Raw genomic sequence first — 18454 nt, forward strand, 5'->3', positions numbered from 1 at the left:
CTGCTGTTCTCTGCCACTTGTTGATTTTATGCATTAGTTTGCGGTCGGTAGTCACCACACATACATTATATTATAACATAACTTATGCCCTGCTTTGAGAGAAGACTAAGATGTGATCAGACAAAGTATTAAAGTGTTAGATTCATGTGACAAATTGTGACAGATTGCGCGAGTGTACCTGAAATATACTTCAAAATGCATAGTACTTTTTAAGTAAGTTTCATAGAAAATGTTTATATATTTGATTCTATTTGCTGTAAATATATCTAATTACATGAAGGCTACCATGATTGATCCGTATTTTACCCTTTTCTAAACACATATATATATATATATATATATATATATATATATATATATATATATATATATATATATATATATATATGATGTATACATACACACAGAGTGTAAGGGGTTGGTGCATCTTGAGGGGGTTTCCTTCCAGATAAATAAATAAATAAATATGCCAGATGCTCCTCACCAACGCAAAGATACAAGACAAGCCACCACCCACGGTAACCCATGGTAACACCATCGGCTGCATTGGGAGGAGCTGTGGTTATAGCTGTGTCGGGATTGGTCAATAACAGGTGTGCTGATGGCAGAGGAGGAGAAAGGATGTGCGTGATACCGATAAATCAATCAGGCACGGATTAGCTAATTAAAACGGTGCTGTAACACACTACATTAGGACTGGCTTGACTAATATCTGTTGCTATGGGTGTATCATAATAAAAAAAATAAAAATAAAACTGCAATAAACAAAAAAGAATAGGAAAATAAAACAAATAGAATTTATTGTTCATTTTGGTTAGCATATTTTTTAACAGTAAATGACATTTAATGCACAGCGTAGGTGCCTTAACAGAATTACATTGGGTCAAATCAAATGATCTCACGCAGAATACTTTGTCCGTAAATAACTTAAAATTATTTTAATTACTCTGTGCTTTGATTGAGAGCATGACTAGGCAATTCACAGTTCGTGTGTGGGGCCAAACATAGCAGCACTGCAGAATAGTGACCACTGGAGAGCAGTGCTGATGTAGTTTGATGAGAAAGGCATGTCGGGAGGGGGGCTGGGCATTGGTTGAGTAGTTGCAAATGTGAGGAATGTGGAGGTCACGGAACTGATAAAGGGCAAGTTTCAGGCAAAGAATAAAAATAATTAATGGGCTACTTGTGTGGTAAAAGCAGCCAATGCGCTGCCGCCACCCCCCACCCCCCCTCTCATAGAGATCAGACTGTTGTGACTGTAACACTCACAGGAATTTTGAGCAAGTTATGAAACATGGGACTCAGGTCTCAGCTATGCCAAAGCAGGCACGCAGAAAGCTGTGGATTTGAATGGGGTCCAAAACAACAGTTGTGGACTGTGACAGCTGCCAAAGGGCGACACAGTTTCCTGAACACAAGAGGAGGGAGGAACAACACAAGGTCTCGCCACAAGTTTTAGGAGTGGTCCTTAACTCTCGTAATTCCAGCAATTCATTAAAAAAAAAAAAAAAAAGAGAACCTGCAAGTTAGTTTCAAGCAATCTGACAGAACATATTCAGCGTTTTTTATTCCCCCCCACCCCCAAAAAAAAAAAAAAAATGACGGCATTTGACGTTGTTGGCACTCCTCAGGAGTCTTCTGCTGATTTCCTTTCACGTCAATGATGCTGAAAGTGCGAAGGAGCAGTGCAAAAAATATTCCAAATATCCACTCTTGACTGTGACTTGTTTGAAAAAATATAACAAAGAAATAACGTCGACCAAAACTCTCAAAAATGTATTCAGGTTATCTTTAATGACAACATTTTTTTTTTATCAACTGTTGAATGGAATAGGAGAAGAAAAATACATTAAATGTAATACAACAAATTCTTGTCAGACCATCTCAGTGTGAGAACATGCTCCAAGTTCCATCACACATAAGGACCAGTCCATTTTATTTTATGTATTTATTTATTTTCTTGGAACACATTCAAGGCGACTCATGCTCTGTGCATTCACAATCTTTTTTTTTTTTTGTTTTGTTTTTTTTTGTTAAAAGGGAGGCATCATGAGTTTGTTTTTTTTTTTAACTCCTGCTCTTATGGAGCAGGAATAGTAAAAACTTTAAAAAGAAAAACGGCGGAGTACATCCGCAGCACGCTCATGGTAATACGGTGATAGCTAAATCAAAATCACCACTCTGCTAACTACATAGTTGTTAATTTTTTAATGTAAAAAATGATTTACCTGGTGGGACATCATTGTTATGAAAACTAAAGAAATGACAGGAATATTTTTTACGCCTCACATGTGCCTTCAGGGAGTCATCCAAATGCTACACTATATTTCCATATGTGACATTTCGCATTTAGTCAAAGTTCAGTACTGGGCAAGACCCAAGCGGACTCCCACTTTAATATGATAGCAGATAAAGTTTTGTGCTGCCGTTGAACACAGTCAGTCAAATGTCTGCAATCAATGGGGCCTTAAATTAAATAGTAGTCAGTGTACGTCAATGTAGGTCAGGCAGGTTAAAAACTGAAAACTATTTCCCCAGCTCGGAAAGGCTTTGGTGCTCTTTTTTTGAAATTACAAGTTTAAGTAGGTCTTAAAAACGTTTTTATATATTAAAGAGAAGCATCAAGTTTTTTGAAACGGTCTTTACAGGAAATGAACAAGATGTTCATATCTCAACTCTGACCTACATTTTTGGCAAAACATTGATAGAAAATCTTTTAAGGTAAGTTAAAATGGGACATTTTAAAAATGACAAAAAAGAAAACAACAGCATAGTGCCGTGTACCATTCAGGACCCTGTTGACTTTTACGATATGTCGCAGAAAAAGATGTTCAACTGAAAAAAAAAACAAAACACTGAGACTGTCTGAACCTTTCTGGACCCCCGCAACACTGTTGCCCAAGACCAAACCTTGAAATACTGTCAGCACACATGTGGCTTGCACACACTTGCCAACACCCTGTTTGTCATTTACTGTCTTTTCTGAACAAATGTCACCCATTTTGACATCAAAATAAGCCTATGAATATAGCCTTTGCACTCTTTTTAAGAAGCTTTTACAAATGAGAGTATATAAGGGGGTAAAACGAGTATCGGGAAAGCCAGTCAAGAAAGCGAGAGGGCAGGGCTGAGGAGGCCGATGCATTTCTCCTGAGAACATGTCATATCTCAGCGAGGAGTGGAGGGAAGGAGGGGGCAAGCGGGGGGGGGGGGGGGGGGGGGGGGGGGGGGGGCTCTTCAAATGACAGCAACACTTTCTCTGACTCCAAGCTACTTCTCAGGCACTTTTCTTCAGTTTCAGCTTCAGAAGGAGCTGGTGGGGGGCGTGGTTAACCTCTTCCCAATGTACACTCTGTTGAGGATAGGGCCAGATGCAGGTCACGTATCAAAATGCAGCACGGGAAAGAATCGATGGTTAAAATGGTGGAAGCTGACAGCTGACATGTGACGAAGCAGCGCCCTCTTGTGGAGATAATGAACACTTTTGAAAACTCGCCTCAAAAATGAATTGTGAACGCTATAAACCAGGGATGGGCAATGGGAGGCCCACTCTGAGAGGCACCTTCTATATGCGTTACAGCTTTTGCTACACTTAACACTGACAAGAATAGAACTGATGGATCAACAGGTATAATCTTGGTGTTTCTTACCCGAGTCCGAGGGCGAGGATGTGTGAAATCAGCAGCGATGGGATGAAGACTTTGAGGAACTCGGCAGAGAAGAAGCCCCCCTTTTTCATGGCACCAGTCTTCCTCATGCTGAGCGTCACAGAGCGTCGAGGGTGGCAAAAATTAAACTCCCTAGGGGAGAGGAGCTCAGTTACAAAACTACACATTGGCATTTTTCAATAAAATTATATTTTTTGCTGGCAAATGTTTGTTGAAGTTACACTTCTTAATTGAGGACCTTAATAATGAAAAATATGTTGTCTGTAAAAAAAAATTAAGCAACATATTGAAACATTTTCAAATGTGTCAGACAGGCACGTTCGAAATTCCTACACTTAATTTAAAACTTATTTTTTGGTTACTAAACTAATTAAACCTCAGCATAATGACCCTTGCCATCCCTTTAAAAGGTTAACAGTGATTAAGTACAGACTAAATATTGATTGATGAATACATGCATTTATGTCTACCAGAAACCAGCAGTTTGGCAGATATTCAAAAACTCTTCAACTGTTTATTGCCACTCCCGGTTTGAGTAAACAACTCTTCAGGAAGAGACCGCAAATTGTTTATTCCCACTCCCAGTTGGCGTGAAACTTGCATAATTTGGATTTATAACAACCACATAATATTGCCCAGTAGTTTAATGCTAACATACAAAGCAAAACGCCATTCACTGGCTTTAAACCTTTTAAGATACATTTAAATACAATTTGTGTAGCTAAATACGTAGTAAAACAATACCATCTTTGTCCTTTATAGCTATAGTAAACTGCCCCCTGGTGGCGCACACGAGAAGGGCTGAGCTTGGCGTATAACAGGCATTTGCATTCATTTCCATGAGGACAGATGATGTGAAGAATTAAGTGCTTTGCGTTCAGAGCATGGGCATGGAATAAATTAAAGTCATAAGTCAATGCATCACTTGGTTTGTGAGTCACAGCCCCATATATACTAAAGTCAAGCAGCAAGGTAATTTTAGCATCTGGGTGTCACACCAACCTCATTGCTCTAATGACTAACCTCTTTCTCAGTAAAACAAGCAGGTGTGTGTGTGTGTGTGTGTGTGTGTGTGTGTGTGTGTGGCGAGGGAATGTTTACACAGCTAAGACTTACTTAGGAGGAATGTTTTCCGGTCGACTTGACCAGTCAGCAACCCAATCCGCGTCCTTCATCAGGATGTCCATGTCCCTCTCCTTGTCCAAGACATCCTCTTCTGTCTAAAGACATAAACATTGTGTTATCATCGATAAACCCAACAAACAAAATATGCTTGTGGCTACAGAATAAAAAAAGAAGCTATTTGTCACATCGATGCGTTTGTGAACCCTTGTAAAAAAAAAAAAATCATGTTACGTTTGTTAATAATTAGGTGAGCCGAAGTAACAATTTTTCTGAATGACCCAGTCTGGGGATTGAAGTTGTTATGACAACGCCTCAAGAGAACGTCAGAGGCCCACTTGAGCTCTTACTTGACTGTCTCGTCTGCTGGTCACGTCCACATCAAAGATGATCTGCCCTTCATCTTGCGGAGTGTGGGGCCGTGGAGGGCTGAGGAGAGCAAAACAACAAATGAAAAATCTTCACTCGGGGTACGAAACCTAAGAGTCCTCAAAACATTGTGTATTACTGAAAATTCCGCAGTTAGAAAAAAACATTTGGGATTAGCTATATACTTTCTAATATATTGTACAAAGCAAGTTTTTAATGCATAACATAATTAAAACATGTGAATATACCCAAAATGTAAGAGTCCCAAGCATCCACGAGCTGCTCTAATTAAAAAACCACGAACAAAATAATGAATTAGCCGAATTTTAAACGTCTATATCAACCAAAAGCTTTGAATGAATAATGCTGGGGAAAATCACAAGACAACAAAAAAATTAGCCTGTGCTAACTGGTGGGCTAATCACGACTAGGACGAGATAATTTTAAACATGCTACTCTTAAAGTCAACTTACCTGATTCAGCTCACTGACATGCACAATGTAGCTCAAAAACGTATTCAAGTTCTTCCCAGGCTACTCCTAAGAACAATGTTGCATTCATGTAATGTTCCTACAGGCAATTTTGTTTGTGGCTGTTTATCTTAAGTATCTTGACAAAAAATAAAATGAATTCATTATTCTCAGTTGAACCTCAACGATGGCTAATGGAGGTTAAAGTGCACACAGGAGTCACAAACAAGAGATGATCTATACTCAAGCGGATCAGGGGAACAAAAAAAATGTTAAATAGTTACAGGCTCAGCTGACTTGATTTCCTCACACTCAATCAGGCTTGGAGAGGCTAAAAGTCAAAAAGAACTTTAGACAAAAGCCAAACACGATGATGAAATCCCAGAATGCGATGAACCCGGAAGCTTGGGACTTTCCGTGAACTTTGCCAAAGAAAATTCTTGGGCTATAACCTACTGTGTATTCTCTGTAAGGGAGAAAGGATATGCTATGGCGATTTGAACTTGATAAAATAAAGCAAAATCAAAACCATACTGTTCTATAGGTCAAAAAATCTGCGTGAAGGCTGAAGGCTTCATCAATAGGGCGGCTATTTGGTGAAACCTTTAGGTACGTACATCCTGAATTCTTGTGTATTTTTCAGAAAAACTCAAGTGCTGCGCCATTAGTGACAGCTTTGAAAGTACACTTATGTTATATCTAACTGTATATTATTCAGCAACTCCACTTTGAAAATGGCATCAATAATGATATTCACTATAAAACAATTTAGCAATAAGTTGCTTTATGTTCCAATTAATTTGCTCTTAATTCAAAAAGACTATACTAATACTTCTTCTTTTCAACACATCTTTTTCAAGCATCAGATACTCCCTGTTGAGAAGCAGGAATTAAATTTAAGGTGAATGTTAAGGCCACCTGTCACAAGAGGAATTGCTCCGGCTGGATTCATGCTGGGCATCCAACAGGATCTTCTCCATGTCACCATTGTGGATGGAGGACGAGGATGGGACATGCTCCAGTGCCCCCACCATGGCCTCCTCTTCCTCCACTTGAGGAAGAGGCAACAGGCCAGAAACAGGGCTGACGGCGGAGGAGGACTGGGTTGACCCTGTAGCACCCCTGTTCATCTCCAACTCCACCCAAGACCCTGTGGAGAGAAACATGCACATTATACAATTGCTTGCACTAGCGCTGATGTTATTACTATACGCTACTATGTATAACTTCAGATAACCGGGCTTGATCACATTCTGCACGATGAAACGAGTGTGGATTAATTGCATCCATAATTCAGTAATGCCAATGAATTAGGAGTTATGAACACTGCTAAAAACAGCATTTAGAAACAACAGTTCATTGACTAATAGATATCCCATCAAGGACATTAATTTTGTGAAATAGACATTTATCAGAAAAGCAATCACAAAATTGTGTTTTATTTTTTTATATACCGTATAAATTTTAAAAGCACACTCGCTACATTCATGTGACTTGCACAGGAAGAAAAAAAACAACATTATTAAAGTCATTAAATCATAAGAATTTATCACAGTCAACAAGGCCTGCAGAATGATTGGCCCACCTGTTGTTCGAGATCACATTACATCAGGCGTGGTACATAAATACATTGCTTCCAGGTATACTTCTGTTGTGATATTTAGCTAAAAAAAAACTTGCATTTTGACTTCAACAACTATTTGTACTGCTACAATTTCATTTCACTTTCATATATAATGCTTTTGAACTGAAGTCATGTAAGTGAAATTTACTCCTATATTCAAGCAAACATAAAAAAAAAAGTTGATATTACTTTTTCAGAATAAAACCTCTGTCTTTATTACAATATTTTCGCATTGATCAATACGGTGGTACTTTGTGAGAGCTACATTGTTTTTAGGCAGTACTTGCTGAAAAAATGTTTGCCAATATTGAGCTCAACTATCCCCTAACCTAATTTGAACTCGCAAGCTGTCAGGGTTCAAAGAAGAACCCGAGCTGCACTTTCACTCAGACAAACAAGTGGACTGACTGTCTGAGAGTGTCAATCAAATGTTGATGAGGAAAGCACTATTTCCTGCAGTGATGATGACAGAGCAGTAAATGCCTTCCTGTGGGTTCTTGTGAAGCTTCCATGTGATATATGACGCTCCCGCTCTGTGTATGCGAGTTTTGCATGGGCGGGCAGCTGAACAGGCCTGACTGCGTAAAGTTGTATTACAGACGAAGAGGTTTCTGGTGCTGATAAATTAAAAAAAATAATCCATTATCATCAAGAATATTAAAAAAATAAAATAAAAAAGATTCTCACAATAGACACTGGATAATTCCCGCTGAGGTCCTATTATCCCATAACAGTAGAAGAGAGTTAACGCAGTCAATTGCAAAACCCGTCCTGTCTAGTTCCACCCACTGACCCAATATGTCACCCGTCCCTCCCCCTAAAACTAAGGATTCATTCTCATCCTGTGGATTACATAGTAGCCTATGAGCAAAGCTGCTGTTGACAGAGCATTGTTTCTGCTCTGTGGTCCGTGATTTGAAGCCACGTTGCCATGGTGTCAAAGCTGGCGAACATTCTGGCTTCCGACCCTCTATCACCTGTCAAATGGATTAGGAGAGTGAACACAAAGTGACTTTTTTTTTGGTTTACTGATATCAAGGATCAGACACAGGAGAGAGTGCTGCAGGATCTTGCCTTGGAGAGCATATGTAATAGATAAATATGTTTATGACCGGCCGTGAGAGCTCCAGGAAAGTCCAAAAATAGTCTACTGGCTCAGATAACAGTGCCGCCCTATCTTGCTGATAACCCGGGTTAGACATCTCTATACAGCTTCACTATAACGTGTACAGTGACAGTCCGGTATATCTCAAACCTTCATTGGTGAGCCAAAGTGACAAACAAAAGCTAGACACACAGTATTAAACCCATAGTTAAGTAAAGAAGACTTAATGGAACCACTTAAAAAGACAGACAATTTTGATTAAGAGTTTTTAGACTTTTTTCCTAAACGGATGAGAAAAGTGTGGTTATTTCAATCTCAACAAAATGCGCTTTATCCAATACAGTCAAGAAGGCAGAAACATTTGAACCCAATGCCCACTTTCTGACGTCTCAACTGTCTGTCGCTGGCCCTTGTCGGTGTAGCCGTAAATAGAACGCCCCGTCATGCACTCCATAGTGATGGGAAACAAATCACCACAGCAATTTAATAAACATTCTTTGTTCGCACAGACATATTATTTACATTTGTATTAACCGGTTGATTTAAACTTGGCTTGCTGAGCTAAGGTTGACCCCGAAGTAAAAACGAAAACGGCGATTACTGTACCTTAGAAATGTTTCAACTAGGCAAAAAAAAAAACTAAAAAAAACTGCAAGAAACTTAACTACAACGATAATGAGAGCTTTGGTGAAACCTCTGCACCTTTTTTTTTTTTTCTTTTTTGGCATCTTTAAATATTCGTCTTGTTGACAAAATTTTGTCCCACCTCCACAACACCGCGTGGCTTTCTGATTGGCTGACAGGACCATCAACCAAAATACTCTAAGCAACCATTGGCTGGTACGTTGTCAATAAACGGAACATGGCGCTCTTCACGCCTCCTCTTTATAGACGTAGCTTCGCGATGGAAAAAAAAGATATGCACAACAATTTTAAAGAAATGTAAAATAGATTACACAGCAGATAACGCACAGTCCCAGACTGCGCCCGGTGTTGAATTGGTAAAAAAACACAATTAAATCCCAAAATGTAGCCGATTACTCACCGTTTAGACCAGAGTCTCCGTTGTTGTCTGTAGCAGTGTTACTAGCGTCGGACATCGTTGAGCCTGACAACAACCGATGTGGGTTGTATAAAAAGCTCGTTAGTGGAAAACGGGTGCGACTTTTTCTTCATACATTCAGACGAGTGACAACACAAATGTATCGCCTCGCCGTCAAATGCTTTTGTTGGCGAGGAGCAACCTAAGCTAAGGCAGTAGTGCGATTTGTTTTTATGGGTTACAGCTGAGGCGGTAGCCGCCTTGAGGCTCGCAGATCCTCCCGGAGCTGACTGATGACGTAGCACAAGGCAAACGACAGCAATTATATAACGCTCGAAAAAGACATATTTTAATTGAGCTAATTACAGCAATGATGCGTGCCCAATTTAGATATTTGAAGAACAAAAATCCAAAATTTCCAACATTTTTGGCTTTTTGAGCTGGAACTCGGCCCCCATAATAAGCGCGCGTACACTCACGTACACAGACAGGCACTGCCTAAACTCGTGATTATTGATTTCGCGGTCACTAAAGTTTTTTTTTTTATTATTTCTATTGGAAAATAATTGTCCAGTGGCCTCTGTAAACAAGTATGTTAACCAGTAAAAACATCAATTCGTTTATGTAAATCACATAAGCAAGCTATCAAAAATGTGCATAAAATGTTTTCGTCGGCCTACCACTGTTTCGGAATTAAGAGATTAGATGGTCGTGGTGTGACAAAAACCTGCTCATCACAAACACCCAAGAGACTACAAAAAGTAGTTCCTTTATTACGGTCACTGTCATAGATTAAAAATTGTAGTCACATTGACAGAGACATCAAATAGTTTGACTGAACCACGTGTGTTAACTGTGGCGACAACACGCATAAATTCTCTTGCAGCCCATTGCACCAACACATATATTAGCAGTAATGTTTGAATTTAATTAACTGGATGCATTGAAATGCCGCAAATAAAAAGGATCAGTTTTAAACGGTTGCCCATAACCAAACATGTACAATTAACGTAGTCGGAGCAAGTCCAGTGTCATTGCAAACAATTCCCTTATGTAGTAATGCTTCAGGTTTGTAGAACACCATGGGAAGACAACATAAGAGATGATGGTAGCCCCAAAGTAAAAATGCTTAAGGTCCAGTTTAAAAAATATTACAACGGAGGACGGAAAACACTTTTTAAAGATAACCCGACAACCATTATGTTAGAATCAACTCTCGGGACGCTAATGTTTACCACAAAATACAGAAAAATGTGACCATAACTATTTTGGAACATATTGGCCTTTTAAAGCCTTGGTGAGCAATACAGTAACTAGGCTTGAGAAGACCAGAGATTTGCTTTTGGCCACAATCACTGATCATACCATTCTGAATTTTTGTGTGTGTGATTAAGATATGGAAGGAGACTCAAAATAATACTCTGACAGCATTACACATAATTAACAGGTGTATGCACACACTATAAAAAATAAAATCAAATAAAACAGACTGGCATTTTTCTCTTAAAAAAAATTAAACACTACTATGGCACGGGACACACTAATAAAATTTTTCACAAAGCCATGGGAGAAGGTTATAAAAATAAATTTGTACTCATAAAATTTTGGATATCAATCCATTATACCCATGTTACCTCAGGAAAGGTGGGCAGGCCAAAAACAAAAAAACAAAACCAAAGAAATGGCACGTCACTTAAACAACAAGGCATGTGTCACTGTCACAGACAGGTTGATGATGGGCAAGAGCGAGAGTTCCTCTGTGTCCAACTGGAACAAAGGCCAATCACCAAGCAGTGACAACCAGGGGACGCCGGTTGTCAGCGTTACCACCCTGGCCGAGGCCGCGATGCGGCTAGGTGGCGCGTCACGACGTCTCATACACACCAGGGCTTGTGCACGTTAATTGACTTTATCCTGGAATATGTAAAGGTTGTTGGTCGTCGCAACCGCGATGATGTTGTCCTGCGGGTGCCAAGCAGTGTGCAGGATCTTCTTGTTAAAGTCCAAACTGTCTACGCTGATCTCGTCCTTCTTGCGCTTTCCCCCTACGCAGACCTTGCGGGGTTTCAGGACCTGCATGGGCTTGATGTTTTCGCGGGAAGCCTCCAAAGTGACGTCGCGCCTCTGACCCCGGTCAAACATCCGGAAGAAATTGTTGTACGAGCCTGTCATTACCACGCTGGCAGAAGAATGGAGGGAAACAGTGAACATTTTAATATTCACAATTTAAAACAAATAACACTGCTGGCAAAAAAACAAACAAAAAAAAACTATCAGAAATTACCCAAAGTTACTCATTTATTTCTCTCTTACCTGTCACTGCCATTCCAGCAACACTCAAACTTGTCAAAGATGCAGTCATTTTCATAAAGCGAGCACAGTTTGCTCCTCAGGTGCTCGTGAACCTGCAAAAAAGGAACAGATTAGAGGCAGGAAGTCCTTCACATGCCGGCGTATGTCTATGTTCAAACAAACACAATTTCAGACACTAACGCAGTTGGATAATATTAGATGAATCAATACGAGTCTACAACATTGACAAACTGTCCACAAGATGACATTTCAAACTCGCACATCAAAAATGGAGAAAAGAGAAGAGCTAAAGGACCCACCTGATAGGTCTCCACTGGCCTGTTCTCCATGTTCAAGTCCCAAATCTTTACGGACAAGTAGTCCCTGGTCATCATGTAGCGCCCGTTGTGGCTGAATTTCACATCCGAGATGGACGAGATAATCTCGGAGAAGAAAGAGCGATTACTGGGATCTTCTGGCTCTTCAAACACTAGAGATTAGAAACAAACGTTTTGTTTTATTTATACAAAACCTTTGCATCTTGGTTACCCCCCAGTCACAGGCCAAACAAATAACAACCATTCACACTCACACCTAAGAACAAGTCAGAGTGTCCAAAATAGGTACATGCATGTTTTTGGAATGGGAGGAAAGTGGAGTACCTGGAGAAAACCCATGCAGGCACAAGGAGAACATGTAAACAACACACAGGAAGTGAACCCACGGCTGTGCTAACTTCCCTTCATCTGTGCTGCGCCCTAATCTCAAATATGTGGACATGAATATAGAGTGAAGCAATAATCCCACAACTAATCGATTACCAAATTCATGTTTAATAACCGAAGAATCGTTTAGATAGTTTTTCAATTCAAACTGTCAAACACTCAGAATTTCAGCATCTCAAAGATACATATCTTTGTCATCCTTCACAAAAGTCTGTGGAATTAAAAAAAAAAAGTTTTACAATTAAAAACTTTATCTTTTTTTGCCTATTTTAACCTGCAAGGCTTGAGTTGAAACACGAATAGGAATTGTGTCTATTTGAGTCATGTGAATAGGGATGAATAACCAGCCAACCACACACTGCTACTCACAATTTTATTTCGATTTGGGGAGGAAAAAAAAATAAAAAACAACCTTTCTAGTGGCACATATGGCGACTAAGTGTGGGTGTCGTTACTCACGTTTGGAGTGCTTGTCACAAAGTGCAGACATCCTCATATCACACAGACGGATGGTTCCTTTGCTGCTGCTGTACACAAAAGTGTTACACTGGTGAGGATGGAACTCGGCTGCTGTGATCACTTCCGTTAGCTCCTCCATGTTGGCGGGTTTGATGTCAACAATATCTGAAAGATGTTGGGTTAAGAGAAATACATTCTTTCAATGGTGAGTTGTCTTTATACTCCTGCGCTGAAGATGATTCATCTATGTCCGACAATGACTGAAAAAAGATACTGAAGCTGCGATCAGTGATCTCAAGGTGCCAAAGGTTAATGCGGAGGTCATCTGCAGACAAGTAAGTCTCATTGTCGCTGTTGACCGAGATTGAGTTGATGTGGTAGGTGTGAGCATTGGCGAAAACCCTGCGTGGGCTGGCTTCCACCATGAGGTCCATAGGTATCAAAACTGGCACCTGAGAAAAAAGATGAACAACCAAGGGTTAGAAATTGAAACTTCGGGCACTTAAACTAGTCATAAAAATCTGCCTCAATTTATATTACAAGCATCCCAATCCTGCCCTCTGGAGACTGATATTGGTAAGACAACACACATGGATGGAATTGCTAGTTAGGTCAGGGACTCAGATCTTTTACCATCCCTAACATGTTTTTTTTTTTTTTTTTTAATATACCAAGAGTAGAAATCCTTCCTTTGGCTCATTCACTTTTAGCCAAGTTAAAATGTTTTTTTTTTTTTTTTTTTTAAAAAAAACACACGTCGCTGTCAATGGCAATGGATGAGTTAACTTATCCACTTTCAGCCCTGTAAAAACAAACATTTGACATCTAAAGGTTGCAAAGGCATTGAATGAGTGAAAAAACTTTAAATGGATAAAAACTTTGAATATCCACATTGAGTGCAAAACCTCTGAGCAAAATAAACTGAGCTGTTTCAGAATTATTATGCTGATAATAAGGTGGAAGTTTGTTACCATTTATGAGTTATTAACACTTGCTGTAAGCCCTGACAATGGTATATTCCGACACTCATGATGTCATACTTGTGTTTTCAGTATGCATATGACTTGTGTGCTTACCCGTAATGAGGTGATAGTGTTGGGATCCTTATAGCGTCCATCTTCCTCTTTAAGATTGTAGCCCTCAGGTCTCCTGTCTCGTTCACTGATTTTCCACAACTTAATGGTTTTATCTGTCCAAGCCAAAATATACACAAGGTAAACATCAGATGAACTGAATTTGGACTACTACGATGATTGGTGTTCTTATTGCATCTGTGGCCAGGTTCATACTGCAGGCCTTTATGCTCAATTCAGATTTTTTGTGAAATCTGATTTTTGCATTCAGATTTTTTGTGAAATCTGATTTTTCGGGAGGTTGTTCACATTTCCACTCCTAGACCGCAGGTACAAAGTGCAAAGCCTTCTATGGCTTTTGCACTGTCACCAATGGATTATCTGGTGTGCTCATTATGAAGTTGGCCTTTGCAGCACGCCATTGGGGTTGATGGTGTTCACCTTCCTATGTGGGCTTTTTTTTTTTTTTTTGGCTTGCCTGTAGTCCCAGAAATGCAAAAGCTTGAGGGTACTCTTTTCTTGATGTGCTGCAATGCTTTACAATAGTTGCCTATAAGCGACACCCCTCTCCCTCTCCTGTGTGCTCGTGTGAAACTCAACGCTTGCTGGTTTTTGCATCACATCCATTTTCTGATGTTTTGTATTGGACTTAATCGACTTTTGTCTGCAAACCAAAAATGCATGTTTTGCCATTCTCAGTGGCTGAAAATGTGGTATCCCTAGCATACAGTATGAAAGGATGATGAGGAACTTTACATTAGAAATTACACCTCTGAAATGAACATGGAGAAGCACTGCTTCATTGTCAAAGGAGAACATGACTAGATTGCATTTTGAGCAACTTATTTGGTTTGTTTAGCTATTTAAGTAATGTTATGAGCCAATGCCAACCCAAATGTTTCATAAAAAAATTGTCCAGTAAGAACATTCCTAAATTACCTTCCTCGATCATTCTATTCCTACACAGTACATTGCTGTTAGATGACAAGGTTTGGATAGCTAGTCGTTGTCAAAACTATTGGACTGTACCAGCATTGGCAGATGCATCAATAGGATTCTCGTACTACTACAGTGTAATTTACCATTGGTTGACAGCAGGAACTGAGCAGCATTCTTCTGAGGAAGCCAACGGATCTTGTTGATCTTTTCTTCAATCTCCAAACTCTTCAAGTAGTCAAACTCCGGCTCGTGGCTCTGGAAAGTGCTATAGACGTTGTACTCGCTCCGGAACTGGGGCATACTTTTATTCTGTGGGAATATCAGACAACACTTAGATAAAAAAAAAAAAAAAAACAGGACCAAACAACCATGACAGAAATTATTGTTATCAAAAAGAAAAACAAACTTGTTTCAAAAACATTAATACTATTGCAATTCCCAATGTAATATTTCTATAAGTGTTAAGTGTGTTAGAGTCATACCTCAATTTCCTGTTGGAATATGACCACACGCCCACCTTTGTCACCCGTGGCCAGTAGCTCACCAGTGTGGTTAAATTCAACGGTGGAGATGATGTCAGCTAGGGAAAAAAAAAAAAACAAACGAACAAAAACAAAACAAAACACTATGAACAACTTTTGATTAGCATAATACAGTTTGCATTATTCTACAGTCATTTGACAGGTCAGCGTGTTATAGAGGGCAATTATCTTGCCTTTTTGAGCACACACTCAAAAAAAAAAGTCAGCTTGATGCACCACATTGAAGGTAGCCCAGAAGAGAAAGAAAGATGTAGAGCAGATGGGATAAGAGCATAGCACTTTTCCTATATATTGTTACTTAACCCATTCCTGCTCGACGAAGCAGAAAGCCAGGGACACAAAAGACTGTAGAATGTCTACGAGAATGTCTTGAGAAGGGGGGCCCACGTTAAGAGTGATCTGGATGTAATGACTCATCGAGATTAACATTTGTGTACCGTGGCAAAAGAATGATGCATTTTGCTAGTAGCTGACAACATACAATGAATGAGTTGCATTCAAGGGTATTTGCACTGTTCCGTTACGTGTGTCACAAAACTGCTGTGAGCGCTTGGTAACCGATACAAACTGGACAAAAGAAAAAAATTTGTTTTGCTCATACCTTCGGCCACATCGTCATCAATGGCTCCTTTCACCTGAGAGAAGCACCACTGCATGTCACCTCCAGCTCCTGTAAGTTAAAATTAACAAAGAACTGAATCCAGCAAAACAGACAGTCATATAAATTACACACATACAATAAATTGTTCAGTCACATAAAACTGAAAAGTCTGAGGAAAAAAATAAAAGAAATTCATCATTCACCAGCAATTATCTGAATCATTAGTATTTATTGTTACTTTTGCCAGTTTCAATAGGTTTTGAGGTTACCAATATTTAATTTGTTCAAAACCTCTCAAATGGTTTCAGAATACAGAATCCTTACTCATGCAAAACAACGATTGTCTAAATACCACTAAGTACATTATTTTACAAGAAAAATGGTTAGATACCGCGATGGGACTAACCAGTCAGTCATTTATGAGTCATCATAGTGCCCATATTCACATATTCGAATGAGTCGTGACTAAAAACATTGATGAACACAAAAGGATCCTGAGTGGGGGGAATAAAATTACAGCAGGACATATTAACTTGTAAATAACGTCAAAGAATATAGGCAATCTGGCGAGCATATTGAGAGATGATCGCAAAGCAATGCATGTGCCCGTGGATCCGTCTTACTTCCCCGCCCAAAACGAAAATTCATCGTTAACAATACACCTTAAGTAACCTTTCTTTTGGCTTAACGCCTAAATAGTCCTTCTGCAAAAATCGGTCTAGACTGTCAAATGACACAACTCATTATGAAGGATTTCAAAATTCAACGGAAGTCGTGACGTTAACAGCTAATGAATGAAAAGTAGAATAGTAAAACATCTAGCTGTACTGTATACACCTATAACAAGAGCAGGGCATTCTGCATAAGTACGTTCTGCGATTTTATCTTTAGTCAGATGCAAAACCTCTCGAGCATTTAAGCGCTAGCTCTGCGACGATAGCATGTGGTCAATGTCAAAGTTTGAGCTAATGTTAGCTTGCAGGCTTCTCTTGCCAAGACAGTTACAGCATGTGTACATGAGATTATTTCTTTATTTTATTGTCAGATGTCGCTTTGCTAATTCAGTGGCAGTGTGGTTGATGACAAAAATTGTTAGCTTTGACGTGCCACGAATATGCCCTCGCTGCAGAGCAGCGAAGTTAGCGTTACCACTCAGGCCAGACGCGTGATGACACTGGAGTTTGCTGACTAGCTAGCGTTAGCATTAGCATCGGCTAAGTTGCGTTAGCCTTGCTACCGTTAGCCAAACTGCCAGTTGGGCGTACACAGAATCGGGCAGCCATCGAGGCAGGGGTCTTGTGCATCCCGGGCCGAGTCGCCACAACCTCGGCGTTTTTGCAGTTTCCATGTGGAACGGGTGAAATAAATTACCTGCCATGACGAGACAGACTGGGGGCTCGCCTCACTCAAACACGATCCTTCCTCCCACTCCCACTCCCACGCGTTGTTGCTTCGTGGTGGGTAACTGAACTTTGTCTTGTGATGGAGCTCCAGTATCCCCAAAATCGAATCTGAACGTCGGGGCGTTAAGGTGAAGCGTTTTCAACAATGCTCGCTTCTATTTCCCGCTCCCGAGACTGTTTCTCTAGTTGGCATCCCACAAGTCACTTCTCCACCCCGCTACAGCCTCCTTCCGCACCTCCACTCAAATGCTTTTTTACAATGCGCGCGCACGCTGCAAGGCAGATGCTCAGATGCGCGCGCATGAACGCGCATAATTGTGGAGAAAATTTTGAATGAAATCAGAAGCAATGGAGACACTTTGGTTTGAACTATTTCACCGTCTTACTTCAATATAATACCCGACCCATCAACACCTCAGTGACATTATACTTATTTAGCCATTTTCAACACTAAAAAGTTATATTTTTGTCTGTAATTAATTTAATCACGACATTATTTTTACGTTTTGAAAACGCATTTTGACACTTGGCGTCGACAGGAAATGACATCACATGTGCTCAGAGCTCAGTCAGACCAGTCACGGCTCACCTGTCTTCTGGATTTGACCCCGTGTCATTTTCAAACTGAGCCGTGATTGTTTTTTTGTTTTTTTTTTTTACCTGAGTCTTGAGTACACCTGATATCAATTTAGCCAATAAATAATTTAGTTCAATGATTAATTTCATAAAGCATTTTTGTCTGGTCTGACTTAAGATGTAGAGAAAAAAAACAATTGAAAAACGTAAGCATATAAATGAAAAGCTACTTAGCCGAACCTCGATGCAGTAAGGGAACACTGCACTCCTTTAACATTCAGTTAACTTAGGACTTGTACAGAAGTATTGGTCACATTACCTGAATTTATTATTTTTCCCTCTATGCATTATAAAAATGAAAAGAAACTGTATTTTATTTCATATTCTTCCTCTTTCCTACGCTATAATGAATAAAAATCGGTTTATTGACTCATTACCGGTCCG

At 39.7% G+C, this 18454-nt stretch overlaps 2 protein-coding genes across 3 annotated transcripts; both read right to left on the reverse strand.

The window, feature by feature from the left end:
- Positions 1–1775: 1775 nt before the first annotated feature.
- Positions 1776–9856, reverse strand: bnip3lb (BCL2 interacting protein 3 like b). Of its 2 annotated transcripts, none has more exons than XM_088435705.1 (6): positions 9404–9856; positions 6548–6779; positions 5141–5219; positions 4785–4888; positions 3651–3800; positions 1776–3352 (listed from the first exon to the last, which is right to left on the reverse strand). In XM_088435705.1, exons 1-6 carry the CDS (start codon positions 9456–9458, stop codon positions 3304–3306), a joined length of 669 nt encoding a protein of 222 aa, XP_088291831.1. In that variant the 5' UTR covers positions 9459–9856; the 3' UTR covers positions 1776–3303. The 2 variants fall into 2 exon arrangements, with proteins under 2 accessions (XP_088291831.1, XP_088291832.1); XM_088435706.1 differs by lacking the exon at positions 9404–9856 and adding an exon at positions 8965–9077.
- Positions 9857–10153: 297 nt separating this feature from the next.
- On the reverse strand, positions 10154–17675 carry ppp2r2ab (protein phosphatase 2, regulatory subunit B, alpha b). Its single transcript, XM_088435636.1, has 10 exons — positions 17403–17675; positions 16032–16100; positions 15371–15468; positions 15032–15197; positions 13953–14065; positions 13151–13328; positions 12877–13041; positions 12013–12182; positions 11714–11805; positions 10154–11579 (listed from the first exon to the last, which is right to left on the reverse strand). The coding sequence occupies exons 1-10, from the start codon at positions 17407–17409 to the stop codon at positions 11300–11302; spliced, it is 1338 nt and encodes a 445-aa protein (XP_088291762.1). The 5' UTR covers positions 17410–17675; the 3' UTR covers positions 10154–11299.
- Positions 17676–18454: the final 779 nt, after the last annotated feature.

This window comes from Hippichthys cyanospilos, chromosome 15, assembly GCF_059441005.1.
Source record: "Hippichthys cyanospilos isolate Australia breed blue-spotted pipefish chromosome 15, RoL_Hcya_1.0, whole genome shotgun sequence".
Lineage (NCBI taxonomy): Eukaryota > Metazoa > Chordata > Actinopteri > Syngnathiformes > Syngnathidae > Hippichthys > Hippichthys cyanospilos.